At 34.8% G+C, this 20,546-nt stretch overlaps 3 protein-coding genes across 5 annotated transcripts in view; all 3 read left to right on the forward strand.

The window, feature by feature from the left end:
• Positions 1-405, forward strand: part of LOC111436048 — a 10,331-nt gene extending 9,926 nt beyond the window's left edge. The window contains exon 13 of one of the 2 annotated variants that reach the window (XM_023073727.1): positions 230-405. In XM_023073727.1, the coding sequence (XP_022929495.1) occupies positions 230-330 (101 nt within the window). In that variant the 3' untranslated portion in view covers positions 331-405. Of the gene's footprint in view, positions 1-39; positions 184-229 lie in introns of those variants that run through there. The other variant, XM_023073728.1, reaches the window with a different exon arrangement.
• A 1,706-nt stretch (positions 406-2,111) lies between these two features.
• LOC111435982 (zinc finger CCCH domain-containing protein 5) lies at positions 2,112-9,422 on the forward strand. Its single transcript, XM_023073630.1, has 9 exons — positions 2,112-2,641; positions 2,916-3,065; positions 3,194-3,328; positions 3,468-3,626; positions 5,472-5,564; positions 5,736-5,852; positions 6,592-6,666; positions 6,769-6,992; positions 7,994-9,422. Exons 1-9 carry the CDS (start codon positions 2,249-2,251, stop codon positions 9,003-9,005), a joined length of 2,358 nt encoding a protein of 785 aa, XP_022929398.1. The 5' UTR covers positions 2,112-2,248; the 3' UTR covers positions 9,006-9,422.
• Positions 9,423-16,078: 6,656 nt separating this feature from the next.
• LOC111435878 (protein NRT1/ PTR FAMILY 4.3-like) lies at positions 16,079-19,616 on the forward strand. Of its 2 annotated transcripts, none has more exons than XM_023073453.1 (5): positions 16,079-16,252; positions 16,341-16,558; positions 17,351-17,794; positions 18,263-18,399; positions 18,502-19,616. In XM_023073453.1, exons 1-5 carry the CDS (start codon positions 16,099-16,101, stop codon positions 19,397-19,399), a joined length of 1,851 nt encoding a protein of 616 aa, XP_022929221.1. In that variant the 5' UTR covers positions 16,079-16,098; the 3' UTR covers positions 19,400-19,616. The 2 variants fall into 2 exon arrangements, with proteins under 2 accessions (XP_022929221.1, XP_022929223.1); XM_023073455.1 differs by having other exon boundaries at positions 16,467-16,558.
• Positions 19,617-20,546: the final 930 nt, after the last annotated feature.

Here is a 20,546-nt window from a genome sequence, read left to right on the forward strand (position 1 = left end):
TTTTTTTTTTTTTTTTTTTTTTTTTTTTTTTTTTTGTAGGGATGACTTGAAAATCGTGCTAGATTTGACCCGGTCGTGCGAGAATAGACCCGGTTTTTCAAAATAAGGTTTTCTAATCCTTTGTTGATGTCAACAAATATCTTCTTACTATATATATATATATATTTTTTTTTTTTTTCTCGAGCTCCCACTCTAACTCCTTTCTTCTCTGTCAATGAACGTAATGCAGCTGTCAAAAAGGTAGGGATCCCACCACTCTACTTCAAATATGAAGTTTGTATTTTTGCTTTTTCAATGTTCGTAGAAGGTAAGAAGTTCATTGTGGAATAAACCAGACAAACATTTGTTGTTATTTAAAAGCGTCGTCGTTGAACATATGGGAGTCTCACCGTAAACCCTTGTTCCGTTAATGGATATTACGATACATTAGATTTGACTCACTCACTAACTTATTGATGTTCTTTGCGAATAAGTAGCCTTCAATGTTCCTTGTTAAAACCTTCAAAGATGATTTGTTTCTCACAACGTTAAAGATTTGTTAATATGATCGAATTGAAAGATTTGTTAATATGATCGAATTGAAAGTAAGTGAAAGAGTTAATTATGGAGGGAGATTTGAGTATGGAATCCTCATGGTTATGAAAAATATCTCCCCATTTTTTTTTTTCTTTTCCATATTTTCAATTTTTGTTATAATTACAAAAAAATTTAACCATAAAATATGCAAATTCACACGTAGTCTCGAGTTAATTAAGGATTCACGAGATATTTTAAAGTATATGTAGTAAGCCGCCGTTGTCTTTTGCTTACATTCTCATATAACACCAATTTTAGTTTCTCAAATTTTGGTTTCAAAACTCTTTTTCGAAATCTCTCTGTCCCGTTTTTTAAAACTTTCTTTTTTAACCGAGGCCCTGCTCAAACATACGTTGTTTGGCCGTAAGTGACACAATAACAAATAGACTTAATTTACTTGTTGCTGGGAAGTGAGTGATGCACAATCGCAAGTCCACTGTCATCAAAGTGCGATTGTGTATAGAATGTTTCCTACTTTTCATGTTCCCAAAATACCTTTAGATGGTAATGATTAAACCACATTCAAAATATAAAATTTGTTTTTATATTTTATATTATAATTGATTATAATTTTGCTTATATGAGTAATGACATACAACGCTAAGTAATCTATTAGATGAAAGATATAAATGAATAGACAAAATGAAAGAATTTCGAGCATTATTTGACCAAATAATGTTTAATATTATAACCTTAGGAAGTAAATTAAAATGAAAGTGTTCGTTTACTCACCGTTATACCTTCTATATGTAGAATTATGATTTATAATATCATATCCATAATTAAAATTTTAAAATTTAGGGTAGAAATAAAAAAAAAACACATATCCTAGGTCTAAAGTAGAATTTTTATTATTTAAAATAAATTTAAAGATTTTAAAATTAAAACGAGATAAATTTGTAATTATAATCTTAGTCATTCTAGTTCGAGATTTAGATTAAATTATTCCCTAAATTTTGACTTCGGGTAATTTACTCTTTTTTTTTTCTTTTTTACTAAATTAATAAAAATATATTCACACCTTCTTTTAAAAATATCATTAAAATTTTTAATTAAAAAATTAAAAAAATACCTTTAAACTAAAAAACAAAAAATACTTAAATTTTTAAAAAAAATTAGAAAATACTCCTACAATTAATTTTTCTTCAAAAAAAATATCTTTAATTATTTATTAATATCTTTATTTTTTATAAAAGTGGACAAATATCCTTAATTATTTCAAAAATACACAGAAAAGTTATTAATATATTTAAACTCTTTTTAAAAAAGATTCAAATTCTTAGGTAAATTGGTCCATATATTTTTTGAACTTTTAAAAAAGTTAATGATATATTTAAAAAAATTTAAACATTTTAATAGCATTTTAAAACAAAAATATTAACGTTTTCGTCATAGACAAAGTAATGATATATATATATATATATATATATATATATATATATATATATATATATATTTATTTATTTTAAGAGTATTATTTAAAACGAGTATTTTTTAGAGACTAATATTTGTATTAATTTTTTTTTTCTTTTTCCCGTTTTGGTGTGGATGTTCAATCTTGCACACGATTGAATTCCTGTCCCTCCCGCAACGCGACGAGTCGGTCTTTCGTTGCTCTGCTTGGAATTGGAACTCCATTTTGGAGCCCCCACTGCGGAATTTTGCGAGCGTAATGGAGGAGCCTGAATTCGTAGGAGAAGAAGAAGAGAAGCCTCAGGGTACTGAAGCTGGCTCGATTGAGAAGCCATGTTCGTTGGAGAATCTGTGCAGGAAGGAGAAGAGGAAGGCGTTGAAGAAGATCAAACGCAAGCAATTAAGAAAAGAGGAGGCGCTGAAAAAGCTACAGGAAGAGGAGGCGCGGTTGAACGATCCTGAAGAGCAGAGGAGGATTCGGTTGATGGAGCTGGAGGAGGAGGAGAGGTCGGAGAGGGAGAGGAAGCTCTTCGAGGAGCGTGAAAGGGCTTGGTTGGAGGCTATGGAGTTGAATAAGAAGAAGAAGATGGCTGAGGAGGAAGAAGAAGAGCAGCGAAGGAGAGCGCTGGAAGAAGAATCGACGGCGCGGCAGGTTTTTCTTTCTCTTCTTGTGATTCTCTAGTTTTTGTAGTTTTGCCTTTGTTTTTTAACAGTATTCGTAGCCTGTTGATAGATTTGGAGTTAGATTTCAGCTTTATAGTGCACGATTATTGGCTTAGTTTCCTCGATACATAGAAAACATCATTTGAAATTCTTGTAACAGAAACTGCAATCGCCTCCTATCGCTATATCGTTGCTCATAGTTCTCCTCTTGTTTTAGCGGAGGAAAATTGTTCAATTCACCAGTTTGTAACCTTCTTTTGTAGGCTGAAAATGAAAACGAGTTAAATGAGGAAGATGGTTGGGAATACATTGAAGGGCCTGCAGAAGTAATCTGGAAAGGAGATGAGATAATTCTGAAGAAGAAACTAATTAAGGTTCCTAAGAAGGGCGTTGAACCTGAGAAAAGCCTTGAGGTATCGGTTCTGCAATCAGGATATTATTGTTCTCTAGATCATCGTGTTTATGTTAAAAAATTCTTTTCCTGGGACGTAGCAGTGAAAATTCTTATGATCATAAAAATTTATATATATTCTTTTTGTAGGATGCGCATAGGCCTACATCAAACCCTCTTCCTCCGCAATCCGAAGATATTACAGATTGTAAGAATGCACCAATTTCAACTAGACAAGTGATTGATGATGTTGCAAGCCAAGTGCCAAACTTTGGAACTGAACAGGCATCTCTCTCTCTCTCTTTATTTTTCTCTCTGTACCTATTATCTGTACTTACTCCTTCTCAAGTAGTTCTATAGCTATTCAATTGTCATCTTGATAAATAAGCTTTACCTATTTATTTTTTTTTTTTTATTACAACAGGATAAATCACATTGTCCATTCCATTTAAAAACTGGAGCTTGTCGATTTGGTCAGCGTTGTAGCCGAATTCACTTCTACCCTGACAAATCGTGTACGTTGCTTATCAAGAACATGTATAATGGTCCTGGCCTTGCTTGGGAGCAAGATGAGGGGCTGGAGGTCTGTTAATGATGCTCATACAATTATTGTATCCTCAAAATAACTTTGAAATATTGCTATTGCATCAATCTGAAATTGTTTTGAGCGATCTTGTTTAGGAGATACCTAAAATTTTAGCTCTATATATGACTGTTTAGGTATGAATTGTTTCCATATATCCATGGAATTATTTTTGTGATTAGATTAGTAAGCATTAATGATTATATTAACTTGTTCTGGTACATTTTATGATTAGAGAATTCACGAAACTAAATGTAATGTTTCTACTTTTGTGGTCATCACATGTTTATTTTGTGTGGAAGGAAGGAGATCATGAAACCTTATCTATCACCCTCTTTCTGGTGTTCTTGCCTTCTCGGGTTACTATAAAGCTCCTTTATCAACTCATTGATTGAAGCTGTTAGAATTTAAAATTGATTTATCTGTTTATTGTAATTTCACCTTACATCCTAAAATGGTTTTACTTTGGATACAAGACGTGATCTTTGATGAAGTAATTTATGAAGCTTACTGGAAAAATTTATCTTCGTAGTCAATCGCTTGCTTAGGTGCTTTATGCAACCATGATACTGAGATTCATCATGTTGTAAATGTTGGTGGCATTGATATTTAATATCCTTCATTTATTTTTATTTCAAATTTCTTAACCTACTTTATACCAGAGAACTACTGCAAGAATTGTGTCAAATTTTCATGGAGGGTTACAGTTTTGCTCTTGAGTTCCTTTGGAGTTGATAATACGATAACAAATTTTGTATCCTACTTACATTGTTTTTTTTTTCTTTTTTTTTGCTATTTATCCCATTCTTTCTCTGTTGAAGATGTTGAAGTTGAAGTTGAAGTTGAAGTTGTCATAGTTAATTTTTATTATTTTGTGGACACTTTTTTCTGCATGCAGCTAAGGACATTTAGTTGTAATAGCCGTAAACTTTTGATCCAGTGTCACTGTCATAATTCTAAGGCTAGTACTAACCCGTTGTTGAGTGGTCATTCTTCAAGAGGCAAGCTAAGTTTGGGTGGGAGCACCAGATTACAATGGAACTCCAGCCATACTGATTACTACAATCTCTAGTGTGTGTGGGTGGCTTATAATTGTTAACTAAGTTGTGTGTATATATATATATATATATTGTGATCTAGTGTCACTGTTATAATTCTAAGCTAATACTAACCTGTTGTTGAGGGGTCATTCTTCAAGAGGAAAGCTAAGTTTGGGTGTGCTATAAGAGTCATCTTATGGGGTTCTTTGGAAGGAAAGATTAGTTGATGAGTTTGAACACAGGATCTTCGGATCTGATACCTTGTCAAATAACCAATCAACTCGAAATCTTAAGTTGATGAGTTGCAACATTTTAACACTCCTCAGTGTACCTACTTTTGGTGTCATGCAGTGATATAAGAAGCCTACTTTTTTTTATTTGTTTCTTTTCTCCCCTCCTATACGTTAAAACAATTATGTGCACTTAGATGGGAAACGTCTTCGATAACTCTAAATTGTTCATAACACTCTTTTTTCTCACTTGAACAAAACTAGAGATATATCCATTTTTTTAACAGTCTAGAGGGACTGTTTAAATTCCTATTTCTTCCTTAGATGTCAAAACTTTACCTTAATTACATCTAGACTTTACTAAGCTCAGGTAGTGGCACAGCATAACTATGACCTATTTGGAGTGATCATGGATGGCTCCCGGATTTGACATAGCATGTTTCAATTGGAGTTGTAGGGGATTCTGAAATGGAAATTTTTGGACTAAGATTTCACCTTTTCCCTTTCACTTATCTATTTGGAATTTCTTATGGCGAGGTTCATTCTAGATTGACTTTTCCTCTACCTTTATTCAGTTTGCAGATGAGGAAGTTGAATGCTGTTATGAAGAATTTTATGAGGATGTGCATACTGAGTTCTTGAAGTATGGGGAAATTGTAAATTTCAAGGTCTCCTCGTTTGGTAACCTTGTTGTTTGTACGCTTTATATATGCTTTTGTTTATTTGAGCAGTGAGAACATTCTAATAATGGGTTGGTTTTTTATAACTGACCTCAAAATCGCACTTGTTTACAGTGTCGACTATTTATCATCAATCCTAAATATTGTATTTTCGTTCAGGTGTGTAAAAATGGCTCTTTCCACTTGAGGGGAAACCTGTATGTGCACTATAAGTCACTGGATTCAGCTGTGCTTGCTTATAATGCCAACAATGGTCGTTTCTATGCAGGGAAACAGGTACTGATTTCTCCAATTATCCTCACTAAGACTAAGAATCGTTGAATAGATGAAGATATCTGTCCAGCCTCTAAATCCTCCTTAACATACACTGTAGGGTTTACAGCAAGATATTCTGAGCTTTTGAATTTTATCCATAATATGAAGTTTCCCGTTAGCGTCAGTTCAGGTCTAAACAAAGAAAGAAAGTTCTCTTGAGAGCACCCAGCTTTATTTAGCTCTTAAAAAGGAATGAGCTTTGGAACCCATGACGATGATACCAAGAATGGAAAAAAAATACTGGAGGTCATGAACTTAAACTGATCCAGATCCCCTATGATGTCATTGATTCAAAGAATTATTCCTTGAATGTGGGTGCTCCATATGCTTTATTTGACTGAGAAGATTATTAAGCTTGGTCTGTGTTCTGGTAAATGTATGCAAAATAAAATCTCATGAACAAATAAAGCAAACAATACTTACCAATTCATGTTGATGGTGCCTCCTGGCCAAATTTATAAAAAGTTCTCTTACAGATACCATTTGTTTGTGGTACTGCGCATAGCTGAGCTAGTAATTTCTCCTCCATCCTTCTACAATGTTTGTTCGGGATTTTTTTTTCTAAAGAATTCCGTAACTGTTGGTTCTTTGTTTAACTTCTCCCAAGTGTGTGGCTCTCTCTCCTTCCCTCCTTTTTTTCCTCAGCATGGCTTTGAAGTGGTGTTATGTGTTGTTCATCTGGGGCTTTTCTTTATGACAGGTAATATGTGAATTTGTAAATGTTACCAGATGGAAGATAGCAATATGTGGGGAATTTATGAAGACAAGGTACCAGGTACTGAAGTTCTTCCACTTTTTCATCTTATTGAAAACTAATTATCTTCGTTGAAGTTCTTGTCACCGTGCCGTTATTGATGGTTTCGTTGCTTCTTCTCAGACATGTTCTCATGGAACAGCTTGTAATTTCATTCACTGTTTTCGAAATCCTGGTGGGGACTATGAATGGGCTGATAGTGACAAACCTCCCCCACGGTATTGGGTGAAAAAGATGGCTTCTCTGTTTGGCTATTTAGATGAATCCGAAAATGAAAAACATACTGAGCTTGAACACTGGGACAAGTTTGGAAAATCCAGCAGGTCAATGTCAACAGATGTCGACAGGTATTCACGCGGAGTAACTATGATCTAAAACGTCTCGTTTTCCACTGTTCCCTTTGTTTTCTTAATTCTCAATTTCTTAAAATCCAATATCCATCATTCAGCGTCCTCTATTTTGATAACGCTTGAATGACTAAGTTTTCTTAGTAGCAACTTTTTCCAGACAGTTACTTCCCTAGTAGCTTGTTTGGACTTTAAAGGGGATAGCTTTCTGGCCGTTCATTCTCTAAGCCGACTTTTATACGTGATCTAGCGTCTAGATAATCCCGGCCATCTTTCTTTTCTTCACAAGCTCAGACATCTTATATTAACTAGAAGGGCCTGAGTTTGGTAATGAGGATGAGCTTTTTTTTGGCCAGACAGTTTATTCATATCTGTGGGACATAATTTAATGTACATATGTACTTGTATAACATTTATGTAACGGCTTAGATCCACTACTAGCAGATATTGTCCTCTTTGTGCTTTCCCTTTCGGGTTTACCCTCAAGGCTTTAAAACGCGTCTACTAGGGGAAGGTTTCCACACTCTTATAAATGGTGGTTTGTTCTCCTCCCCAACTAATGTGGGACATCACAATCCACCCCCCTTCGGGGCCCAGCGAGGATGCTGGCACTCTTTCCTTCCTTCAATCGACGTGGGACCATCCTCAAATCCACCCCCCTTTGTGCCCCAGCATTCTTACTGGCACACCACCTCGTGTCTACCCCCTTCGGGGAACAGCGAGAAGGCTGGCACATCGTCCGGTGTCTAGCTCTGATACCATTTGTAACGGCCTAGATCCACCGCTAGCAGATATTGTCCTCTTTGGGCTTTTCCTTTCGGGCTTACCCTCAAGGCTTTAAAACGCGTCTGCTAGAGGAAGGTTTCCACACCCTTATAAATGGTGGTTTGTTCTCCTCCAACCAACATGGGAAATCACAATTTATCACCAATAAGTTTTTCAATTTACCATTATTGGAGGTTGAATGTTTTATGACTTCAATTTCTTATTCTTCATGATAGATATCATTCAAGAAGATCTAAATCTAGAAGTCTGGACCATGGCTCCAGAAGAAGTAAAAACAGTGAAAATGACTATCGAAGGCACTCTCGTAGAGAAAAAGTTCATGAGAAGCAGCAAAGTTCGGATAAGGAAGAATATGAGCAGGCAAACCTAAAATATTACCACCGGAGAAACAACAGGTTTAATGATGCAGATTCTGACGAATCAGCGGATAAGTTTGACGAGAGAAGCAAAGATAGAGAACGTGGTAGGAGATCACGAGTTCGAAATGCAGATCATGATGACAGCAAGAACACATCAAATGAAACTGATGAAGGCTGGTCAAGTGGTGATGGGAACAAATATAGGCATCGACACCAAAGAAGGAAAAGCAATGGGCACGTTTCTGAGACGTTTAAAACCACAGGTGGTTCTCCAAGCCAGAGCGCAATCAGTGATCGCGATACACGTGGAATTTCTTCTGACAGAAACAAGGAAAGGCGTGTTTCGTATGGTGGAAAACCCAAGAAACGCTGGGATGAGGTTACTAAAGATTCTGATGACCAGTTGAAACAGAAATCTAAGTTGAAGACTGATTATGAATGCAAGAAGTTCAGCTTAAGAAAATCCACTGGTCTCCTATCAGATGGGAGACAGGAGCAGTCTATTTCAGATCGATATGTTGAGAGGTCCGAACCAATGAATCTTGACAAAGAATACTGTAACAACGAGCACATTGACAAGGAAGGCCGATGGGATCCTGGAAGAAGTTATGATGAATTCGAAAAATGTAGCGAGAGTACAAGCGTTATGCACTCCGAGGCTGGAAGCCCTGTTCGCCAAGGTGAAAGATTTAAATCAGATGTTCTTGGTAGAGTAGACTACTATGGTAACAAAGTTAACAAGCGAAATCATAGGGAACTGAAAAGCAGTGATTCCTATGAACAACGAACGTCTCGAAGAAAGTCTTCTCGGCCTGATGATGATCAGAATTTCAGTGACTTAAAATACGATAACACGAACACCAACTAGGATTATCTTCAGAAAAGTCCTAGGAGCCCAGGCAGACAGTAAGAAAAGGGAACCACCAGAAAACCACCAAGAATCCCAAAAGATCGATCGGAACCATCCGTGTCGTATAACTTATGCTTCCAAAGTCGTGATCATATTTCAAAGGGCGAGAGAAGTCGATTTGACCCGCACGGGGCTCAGCTGAAAAGAACAGGGAAAAGGATGAGCTGAAGCTGTGGCCTTGCTGTTTAGATGTGATGAGAAACCTAAACCAACCTTTTGTTTGCCCGTTTCATATTGCCATATATTTGTTGAATACCTATATTTGCCTTATTCACATACCTTGTTCTGCTCGAGTTTGCAATGTTTTTGGGTTTGGTCTTAAACATTCACAAGCTTCCTTCTGAGATGAGTTTCATACATCAAATTTCCATTCAAGTTCAAAATTTCACATTTACCTAGAGGGAAAAAAAATTAAAGAAAAAAAATTTCGAGACTAACTTCGACTATCAAACATGTAGGCCATTTGTTTTGACTTATTTTTCGATTAAAAAATGACTGTTTATAAATTGAATTGAATTATCTATGTATGGTTCATTCTATGATCTTGTCGGGCTTCAAACTAAAAATGCAATATTTTGTTTATCGTTATTCTCCTTTGAACTTGAGCTTGAGGGACCAAAGCAATAATAGTAAGCCAAGTTCGGGAGACTTATAATACTACAAGAAATTTGTCCTTTTAATAGCTTTTTATGTATAATCTCTTGTTTCATATAGTAAGGTTACACTTACGCTTTCTTCTTCTTCAGCCACACTATGTCATCCTCGCAAAGTCTACCTAACTTCATCAGCGTGCAATCTTTTCTTCTTTGTTTGTTCAATTTGTTTCATCATCTTCTCTGTCATTTATTTCATTTTTCTCTGTTCAACACTTATAATCTGACCCTTGGAGAGCATGTGGTTTGACCGCGTATATGTTAGAGTGCTTCGACGTTTTGCAAGGTTTAAGTTTGAGAAATTTGGGCAAAAAGTCTCGTAAAAAGTAAACTCGAAAAGACAAATCATTTGAAAGGCAAGTTGTTGGCAGTCACTTCCAAGGGTCAGATTACCAAAACTTAGTGTTATTATATCAAATCCCAAAATTCTAAAGAAAAGTGTTAAAATTCAATGGTTTTGCTAAGTTGAGAGAGAGAAAAGAAAAGCATTGGCATTGGGCTAAGAGGAATGGATGGCAAAAGCTACCAACCACCAACAAATTCCCTTCAAATCACATCGTTTATTTTGTCAAAGTTAAAAATAAGTAACGATCCAGAATACCGTTTAGTTTACTTTTACCTGTTTGAATAGCTTATGCTAATTTTGTCTGTCTTTGATAAGTATCGATACGATCTTTATAAAGTTCCTCCTACGACTGAAATTCAATGGGATCCAACTAGACCATGTCTTCATTCATAGTGTCCCGAGTACACGGATCACAAATATTCATTTTTATTTAAAAGAATTCTTATAATTTAATTCATAACCATTGAACCCACCAAAATTTGTATTTTTTAGTTACATCGAGATCCACATCACTTTTTAGTTCTAATTAAATCACTTCCATCCATGCTACTTCATATAGTGGAAACTCTCACTTTCAATACTATTTCCACCTTTCACCACAACCAGTCGTTGAAATTGTGACTACCACTTAAATCTCCTACTCCGAGCATATGCAATAGAGGTGTAGACAGTTAGGTCAAATTCAAGTAACGAAATAATTTGATCTATAGATAGCATCATTGTGGTAAAGATCGTAATGTTAAGGGAATTGTTATTATAGAGCATAGAGAGAAGGGCATATATGTCAATATCGTAAAATTAATTTTCGATTGAACGGAAATTGAAAATCCTATTTTAAACGACTCTCATCTCTCTCGCTCGTGTGTATGTGTATGTGCATGAATGGATGGATGGATGGATGGATGGATGATGAGGAAGCCATCTTTGAAAAATGGTCACATTCATATAATAGCACTAAGGAGGCCTTAAGCTATGGGAGCCATTCAATTAGCCCAATGTGGACATGTCATCTCCACCATACAACACACACACCCAATAAAAACCCTATTTCAAACCATATTTTATGGTCACCAAAACACGTGTTCAATATTCACTATTCACTATTCTCCGAACCATTACTCTAAATGGTCAAAATCTTTCCACTAAAATCCACCGCGAAGAAAGTGATCTGACATCCTTCAACAATTTCAGGGTAGGAGTCTTGATCCATATCTTCTCCCCGAGAAAAAGAAGTTGGAGTCCGACCTCTTCGGAAGAGGACTCAATCTCCTAATCGAGATCTATGTTAGAATCATCTGAAGCTGAAGCTAAAGCTATCTCATTTCCTGAATAACGTGGGCTAGGAGAGGAGGAGTATTCCCCGTAATCACTACAACTGATTCATCTCAACGTCTCTTCTGTCATACAGACAATGGAAGAACAACCGACGGAAATTAGGGCAACCTCGACCTAAAATTTTAATACTTAGAATCTCAATTACGAAATTTCAAAATCTAGTGTTTGAACAGACCATGATAGCGGGATTGATATTGCAAAATCTAATATTTGAACATATAATGCTTTCTAGCTCATATTTTGTTTAAGGAAGTATGTACATAAGTCATGATTCATATTTAGTGACCTTTCCACTCGTGTGATTGTTTGGCTAGATAGGTAAGAATGAGTTGTCTCATGAAAATCTAAACAAACGTCATATCGATCATCGTTGTTGTTTTGGATGACGTGCATACACAAACATGCATTTTATGTTTATACAGATGAATTTATGTGGGCAGAATTGAATCGAATTGAATATATAACTGTATAGTAAGCAAAAATGTATATTTTAAAATTAACAATAACATTTTTATTTATTTAAATTTAAATAAGTTCATAATTTAACTCAAATTATACGAGTTTCTTGAATCATCAATTTTTTTTTAATAATTACATTAATTAATACAATAAATATAATTAAGTCGTTGAATGATATTATTTAAAAAAAAAAATGTCATTTTCTGTAACACCAAAATATATTAGCCTTTTGAAGTGTTCCACTTCCAAATTTTGCATAATGTATTTATTTGTTAATTTATTTACAAAACTTTTTGCATAATTTATTCCATTTTGATAATCTCAATGTCAAACCCTTTTGACTTTTTTCTTCATCAGCAATTTATTCTTAGTCAATTTGTAATAATGTATCCTTTTTTTTTCTTTTCCTCTTCTTTCTCCCAAAAATTAAAAAATAAAATAAGTTGACAAATCTTTTTTTTATATATATAATAATTAATAAATTTTAATTATTATATATATATATATATATATGAATACATTTCACTTTATTTAATGAGCAAATTCAGATCTTAAAATTTTAAATTTATTCAATTCAAACTAAATTTTTTTAAAAAAAAATTAATTTTCATTTTTTTTCCTTTAAAATATTGTTGATAATTACAAGCATTTTTTGATGGCGTGTCAATTTTTATAGGATACTATTTCTTTTAGTTGTGTTAGGTGAGTTGGAGTTGAGGTCGAATCAAATTTATTCTAATTTAAAATTTTAATGTTTTAAGTCAAATTATAATTTAGTATAACGAACGTCTAGAACTATAATACATTAACTTTCTTTTTATTTTAATTTAGTTTATAATTGGTAAATAAAATATAATCTTTCATATTTAAACAATAATTAAGCTAAACTAAATACATAATAAATGAGATAAAGATGAGCCTGGACCTAAATTTTTCAAAGTGGAAGAAATTATATATATATATATATATATTATATTATATATTTATTTATTTATTTATTGTAGGCTTAGGCTACGTCAACCACCAACCCATTCCCTAGCTTTATATATATATATATATATATATATATATATTTTAATTTTATTTTATTAAAAGAAGTTATTAAGAATATGGTTTTGAAAATAGTTGGCTTTTTTATTCTTTGAATGAAATAAATAAATAAATAAATAAACATGGGTGTTTTTTTTTTTAATAAAAAAATGTTATATAAGATTATCATAAATGTGTGTCCAAGTTCAATTTATGTGATGGAAGTGTTATTTTCTACAAAGGGTTGACTTTAATTTTCCATTTTTTTTTGGTGGGGGAGAAAAAACATTATAAGAGACGGAAAAAATTTTGTACTTTAAATCTTAAATTTTGAAAAATTCAATTAAAGTCTCCCTATCCCAACCTTACAAATATATTAGTCGTACCAACAAAATTGTGTCATTTTTAAAATTATTTTTCTCTATGTATAAGACATATTTTCTCGATTAAGTGGTTAGATGTTCGAATCTTTATCCTTATTTGTTAACTTAAAGCAGATATTTTTGAACTTTTATATTATAAGATAATATATTATTGTAAATTTCCCATACTCGGACAAAATCACGTCTCGATACATTTATTTATATATATATATATATATATAGTTCATGTTTATTAAATTTTTTTTAAAAAAAAAAACACTTGTAAGGGCTATAGGGATCCACTTAGGACTAAAATGTTATGTCGCCACTTTGTCTCCCACATTACATCACTATTTATTTCTTTTCTTTTCTTTTTTTAATTTTATTTTTCTTTTTTAACATTGTACCCTGCTGCACATTGTTAAAGTGGTCCAATTATTGACCCTATCTGCCGACAACCCAATAGTTTTTTGCCACGTGTCAACAAACCTAAGCTAGAGAGAAATTGAATTTTTCTTTGTGAGGAAAAGTTTTCCATTTCCATATTAATTGCATTTAGAAGATAATTTTTTTTAGATAAATCCATTTTTTTAAAGTTGAATTATTAAAATTCAATTCATTTTAAGTTTTTATTAATATTATTTTAACTATTCAATCCTATTATTCTTTCAATTTATCTTTATGAATTTTAATTAATTTTATTTTTATTTTTTAATAGATTCTTAAGTTTTTAATGTCTCCTTTCTTTAATAAATAAATAAATAATTTTACAAACTCTAATTTTCTCCGATCTTTGGTTCAACCATCTAATGAGAATCGAGGTCCTTGCTTGCCTGGTATGAAATGTCCCATGGTTCCTTGAGTGTCAATTGCAAGGAGGAATGTCGTTAACTAGGGTACCATTGTCCGCTAACCACTCGCCTGCTGCCCACTCGAGCTTCGTATTTCAAGTTTATTATTCTAATCGTCTCCTCCTCTCCACCATAAGCCAAGCTTCTTCTTTGAAGCTATTGACCAATTCAACATTTCTTAGAATTCACCGAGCCAAGGAGCTCAAACGAATAAGCTTGCCCTCTACCCCTATCTCAGTGTGCGAGAGGCGAAGCATTTTTGTCGTATTATTCACAATGACTCTCGACAATAGATATCTCGGCTCTTCATCGATGAAGAACGTAGCAAAATACGATACTTGGTGTGAATTGCAGGATCCCCGCTAACCACCAAGTCTTTAAACGTAGACAATTGAAAGATTTTTTTATTTGATTGGATATAAAATTGAAATTTAATATTTAGTAGATCAATAAAATATTTATTAAATTTGAATATGTCAAAAGTTTATTAAATAAAAAATCAGATTTCTAGTACATTTTTAGAACTCAGAAATTGAAAATTTTATAATTAAAATTTTTAAAAATAATTTAATTAGAAAGGAAAAGAATGAGGAGGCAAGGGAGCACTTATTCCACCAACCCCCATAATTTCCCTCTCCTTTTTTTTAAATTATTATTTCTTTTAAAGCTCTATGGAATTAAATTAAGCGTTTCAAAAAATTAAATATATTTAAAGAAAGGAAAAAAAAAAAAACAAACATGTTTGACAAAACCGACATGTTTTTCTTTATCAACATTAATGTTTAATCTAATTAAGTATCATATGATATTTAATCTATCCTTTATATAAACAAAGGGTCTTTATTAATATTATAATAATTTAACTTTCCATTTTTTTAATTTTCCCTCCCTCTTAAACCTTTCTAAAAGAACTATTTTTTTTATTTGCTATTTTCAAAGAATCTTCTACGAGGTTTAGCTGATAAAGCTTAGATACACCGAGTATAAAGAAGTTGGAAAATTATTGAACTCAAACAAGATTATGAAAGTCTCACATTGATTAGAAATAATTAAAGTTTATTCAATAAAATGAGTAAAATACGATTGTCGGTAGTCTAAAAGCAATAATGTGTGCTTTATGTTCAACAAGCGAGGATTCGTGTCGTGCACCAAGTTTAGCCATAAAAATACGTGTGCTTTATGTGCATAAAGAGTTGTAGACATCTCTCCTTACTCTTTGAGTAAAGAGGGTGAAGCCATCATTCAAACTTTTGACTTTTTGGTCGAGAGTATGTGTTTCCAACTAGTTGAGATATGTTCATATAACGTTTAACAAAGAATTATCTTGTTTTTTTCTTTTTGCGAGTATAGCACAACATGTGAAGCAGGGTGTGTTTTCATAAAGGTTAATCTCGTTTTGTGGCTAGCACGTGTGCCTGGGAGTGGGCTACGCAAAGGAGTAAACATGGACTTCTAGTTGTACTGTGATAGGGGCGTTTGTGTGGCGTGGGGTTTGGCACGCACGCACTCAAAGTCATGTAGGGCGTACAGTGGGGCCAACAAGACATGCACGCATGCGCTCAAGAGTTATTAGGGCGCGCAAGCAACGGCCAGCGGGGCGCCTGCACGCTCTCACGCAGGACCAGCATGGGGCGCGCACACGGGGGCCAGCATTGGCGCCCATGAGCGCGCGTTGGCCATAGGCCTTAGCATGCACAGCTGAGGCCACCAACAGGAAAGTAAAGGAGAAAAGTAAAACTATGTTATGTATGGGAAAGAAAAGGTAAAGATGTGAAGCTTATCAACAAAAAGAAGGCCACCAACGGCACCTCTAATCACTATTTTTCCCATTGAATCTCTTCAGTGGACAAAGAATTTTATGAAAAGGGGGCTTTCATTTCATAAAATAAAAAAACCAAATGGATGGGTGATGTGGTGGGGGCCTTTGCTGTTATTTTGGCTTTATAAATGAAAGGGCCAACACAAGAACTTAGCCTCAGATTCAGCACAAACAACAAGAGTTAGGACACCAAAGAAATGGAGATGGAAAGAAGGAGAGATTTCAAGGGGGAGAACAACGCCAACGCCAACGCCAACGCCATGCCATCTGAAGATGTCACCGTTGATTGGAGAGGACGACCCTCGAACGCCGTCTCCCACGGCGGAATGAGAGCAGCTGCTTTTGTTCTTGGTAACTCTCTTTCTCTTTTTATTCTAAAAAGAATGAGGACATGAATGAATCTGACAGAGTGAGCGTGTCGTGTGTGGTCGGTGAGCAGGACTGCAAGCGTTCGAGATAATGGCGATCGCTGCAGTTGGGAACAATCTGATAACATATCTGATAAATGAGATGCACTTTTCACTGTCAAAATCTGCAAACATAGTGACAAACTTTGTTGGAACAGTGTTTCTTTTGGCACTTGTTGGTGGCTTCCTGTCTGATTCTTATCTTGGGAGTTTTTGGACCATGCTTATCTTTGGCTTTGTTGAACTTTCTGTAAGTTCCTCCTTTCATCATCATCGTTCTTCTTTCATTTCTATCAAAATCATTCTTTTAACACTCAAGATCACACATCAAACTCTCCATCCTTTCATGTTTATCAAAAATTTATATATGGTTTTCTCTTTTAGAACATATAATCAACAAGTTCGATGAATCAATCCCCTCAAACAAAGCTTATATCAAACTTAAACAGCATCTTAGTGCAATTATATTATAATGGACCAATTCGGACTTTCGCTCAACGTTTTTAAAACGTGTCTGCTAGAGAGAGGTTTCCACTCTCTTATGAAAAATGTTTTGTTACTCTCTCCAACCGACGTGAAATCTCACAATCCACCCCCTTCAAGGTCTAGTGTCTTTGTTGATACTTATTCCCTTTCTCCAATCGATGTGGGACCCCCTAATCCACTCTCTTCAGGGCCCAACGTCCTTGTTGGTACACAACCTCGTGTCTACCCCAAATCCACTGCTAGCAGATATTGTCCTCTTTAAACTTTTCCTTTCAGGTTTCCTCTCAAGATTTTTAAAACGCGTCAGTTTGAGAGAGATTTGCACACCTTTATAAAGAAATGTTTCGCTCCCCCTCTCCAACCGATATGGGATCTCACATGAAATCTTTCGGTTATAAGTTATACTTGTGAGCGCACATACACGTACATAATCTCAAGATAAGTCAAAGATTTTGCATGTGCATGCATATACGACAGATTATAGGGATAGTGAGAGAGAGGAGGGAGTAGTAAAGGGAAAGAAAGCCAAATAATATGCTGGTACTCATATGTGCAGGGATTCATATTGCTGTCGGTTCAGGCTCATGTTCCTCAGCTCAAGCCACCCCAATGCAACATGTTAGAAAGTGATGGAAATGAGTGTGTGGAAGCAAAAGGGTTAAAGGCATTGATATTCTTTGTGGCACTGTACTTAGTGGCTCTGGGGAGTGGGTGTGTGAAGCCCAATATGATAGCTCATGGGGCTGATCAGTTCAGTCCACAAAGTCCAACCCAATCCAAAACGCTCTCAACATACTTCAATGCAGCTTATTTGGCCTTCTCCATTGGAGAACTCATTGCGCTCACTCTTCTTGTTTGGATCCAAACTCACTCTGGCATGGACGTTGGCTTTGGAGTCTCTGCTGCTGTTATGGCTTTGGGTTTGATCAGTTTGGTTGCTGGCATTTTTTACTACAGGAATAAACCCCCTCAAGGACCCATTTTCACCCCTATTCTTCAAGTAACTCACTTTCTTTTCCTTCTACTTTTACTTAAGTTTACTGAGACTTGTCATAAAATTTGTTTGTTTCTTCTTAAAGCTTTCCTTTGTGTCCGAAAAATGTTCCCAAAACCATCCATTTTCGCCCGTTCCCTTTTCGTTATCCTGTTCTTAAAACATTCTATTTATGTTTGAATACTTTTGATCCATTACATTGTTCGTCATTGTACTGTTAGTTAACTTTTCATAGCGGTTTCCATAAGAACTTTAGAATCATATACTCTTACAACCCATGCTATCTCTATTAACTATAATACGTAATCTAAAATCTTTTAAGGTCGTATACATACATATAGACTCGTAGTGGGTAGACTCTTCGAAAGTTTAAAAGTTAGTGGTGGTCTGGTGAGTCATATTGTGCAGAAAAAGTTGAATCAAACTCGGTCATACTAATCCAAAAAATTGGTGTAAAAACACACAATTCTTCAGGTCTTTGTTGCTGCCCTTTTGAAAAGAAAGCAAGTTTGTCCTTCCAACCCTCATATGCTTCATGGAAGCCAAACCAGTAATGATAAAGTTGGCTTATCCTCTCACTCTGCCAACCTTATTCCCACTCAAAAGTTCAGGCAAGTGCACTTCAATTCTCCATTTTGAACTTGTTTTAGAACCTCTCCTAAACTTTCCTTAAACAAACTCAAATCTTTACATGACTTTGAAACAAATTTCAGGTTCTTGAACAAGGCTTGTATCAAAAACCAGGATGAAGCAGCAAAGGAAAGCCCATGGAGATTGTGCACTCCCAATCAAGTTGAACAAGTGAAGATATTAGTTTCAGTTGTCCCAATATTTGCCTGCACAATAGTTTTCAATACCATATTGGCTCAGCTCCAAACATTTTCAGTTCAACAAGGAAGTCTCATGAACACCCAACTTACCAAATCCTTCCACATTCCACCAGCTTCCCTCCAGTCTATTCCTTACATTATGCTCATTATCATCGTCCCTTTGTATGATACATTCTTTGTCCCATTTGCTAGAAAATTCACTGGCCATACCTCTGGAATATCTCCTTTAAAACGTATTGGTTTCGGTCTCTTTCTCTCTGCCTTTTCGATGGTTTCAGCAGCCATAATGGAGAAAAAGAGGAGAGATTCAGCTGTGAATTTGAACCAGACGATATCGATCTTCTGGATCACACCACAGTTCCTTATTTTTGGGTTATCAGAGATGTTTACAGCAGTTGGACTCATTGAGTTCTTTTACAACCAATCAATAAAAGGGATGCAAGCATTTTTAACAGCCATGACATATTGCTCATACTCATTTGGATTCTATTTGAGCTCACTGCTTGTGTCAATGGTGAATAAGATCACATCGAGCTCCTCCAATGGAGGTTGGCTCCATGACAATAACCTAAACAAAGACAGGCTTGATCTCTTCTACTGGTTGCTGGCTGCACTTAGCTTCCTAAATTTTCTTAACTACCTCTTCTGGTCAAAATGGTTCGACGAACATCCATCCGTCTCACAAAAACCACAACATAATGACAACCCCCACCATGGAGAAGACTACCACATTTATAATTTCAATTCTTCAAAGAACAATGTTGATGATTATGTTCCTTGATCAAGAGATTTTCAGGCTACTTTTTTTTCTTTGTTTTTTAGATCAATTAGCCGATATGACCTAGATCGGTTGGGTGGGTGAATTGATAGAGTTTGTGTGATAGATGTGTACCTAATTCAGTAGATAAGACAGTAAACAAATATTATAAGCATGTGTACCTGTAAATGTCCCATTGTCTACGTCATATTATCTTCAAATGAATGACAAAAGTTGCTTTCTCCTCCACTGAAAAAAAGATCATTCTATGAAAGATAGGACTCTAAAACTATCTTACTCTCCAGATGGTTTAATGACTTTTCAAGAAAGAATTGGTTTTTGAAAAATTATTAAAAGAATTAAGTAGTAAAGATAAAATAGCCTTTATCCAAAAGCTATAGAAACTTTCTTTACAAAGTGAAGCACCAATAAGTATTCCACTACAAGAATATCCTAATCTTTTTCTCATCAAAGGACTGAAAATGAAGAATTGAACTGGAAAAAGGTTAAAAAAAAAAAAAAGTAGACTTTTACAGAAGTTGGAAAGGATAGTAAGCAAAAGATATATATTAGGCAAAGGTCCATTGGCAGTACTCAAAGCATTCTCCATCTCCTTCCCACAAATTCTCATCAATTTCGTTCCTTAATTTTTGGGGAGCCAAGCATAACCTTCATTAAAAATATGAATTGACAGAAAAGGAATAACTAAGTGGGAAAAAAAAGGGCCCCAAAGAGATCTAGCTAATGTGATGTGATGCATGCACAAGGAACATAATGAAATCCCTATAAAACTTAAGTAAAAAAGGAAGGAAAAAAAGAAAGGATTTCCATATATATATATATATATAGAGAGAGAGAGAGAGAGAGAGAGAGAGTTATGCAGTAGAAACACTGCAAAGAAGTATGTGTACTAAGCTTTTTAGTAATCAATCATACAACTTTATGCAAGGAGACATGTCCCAAACATGTTTTGTTGTCTGAGCTTGGCTCCCCATGATGGGGATAGGCCCTTTCCTCAAAACTCCTGGCCGAACAGATGTCAATATTGGCTGCAGAAAGATGGGAATGGCCCCCCTTCTCCAAACCAAAGCAATAAAAAAGACCTAAACAGCCTAAAAAAACCACACCCTGATTCATCTTCCACTTAAGGATTTTAAATTCATAGCCTTTA

This window comes from Cucurbita moschata, unplaced genomic scaffold (genome assembly GCF_002738365.1).
Source record: "Cucurbita moschata cultivar Rifu unplaced genomic scaffold, Cmos_1.0 Cmo_Scf00051, whole genome shotgun sequence".
In the NCBI taxonomy this organism is placed as follows: Eukaryota; Viridiplantae; Streptophyta; class Magnoliopsida; order Cucurbitales; family Cucurbitaceae; genus Cucurbita; species Cucurbita moschata.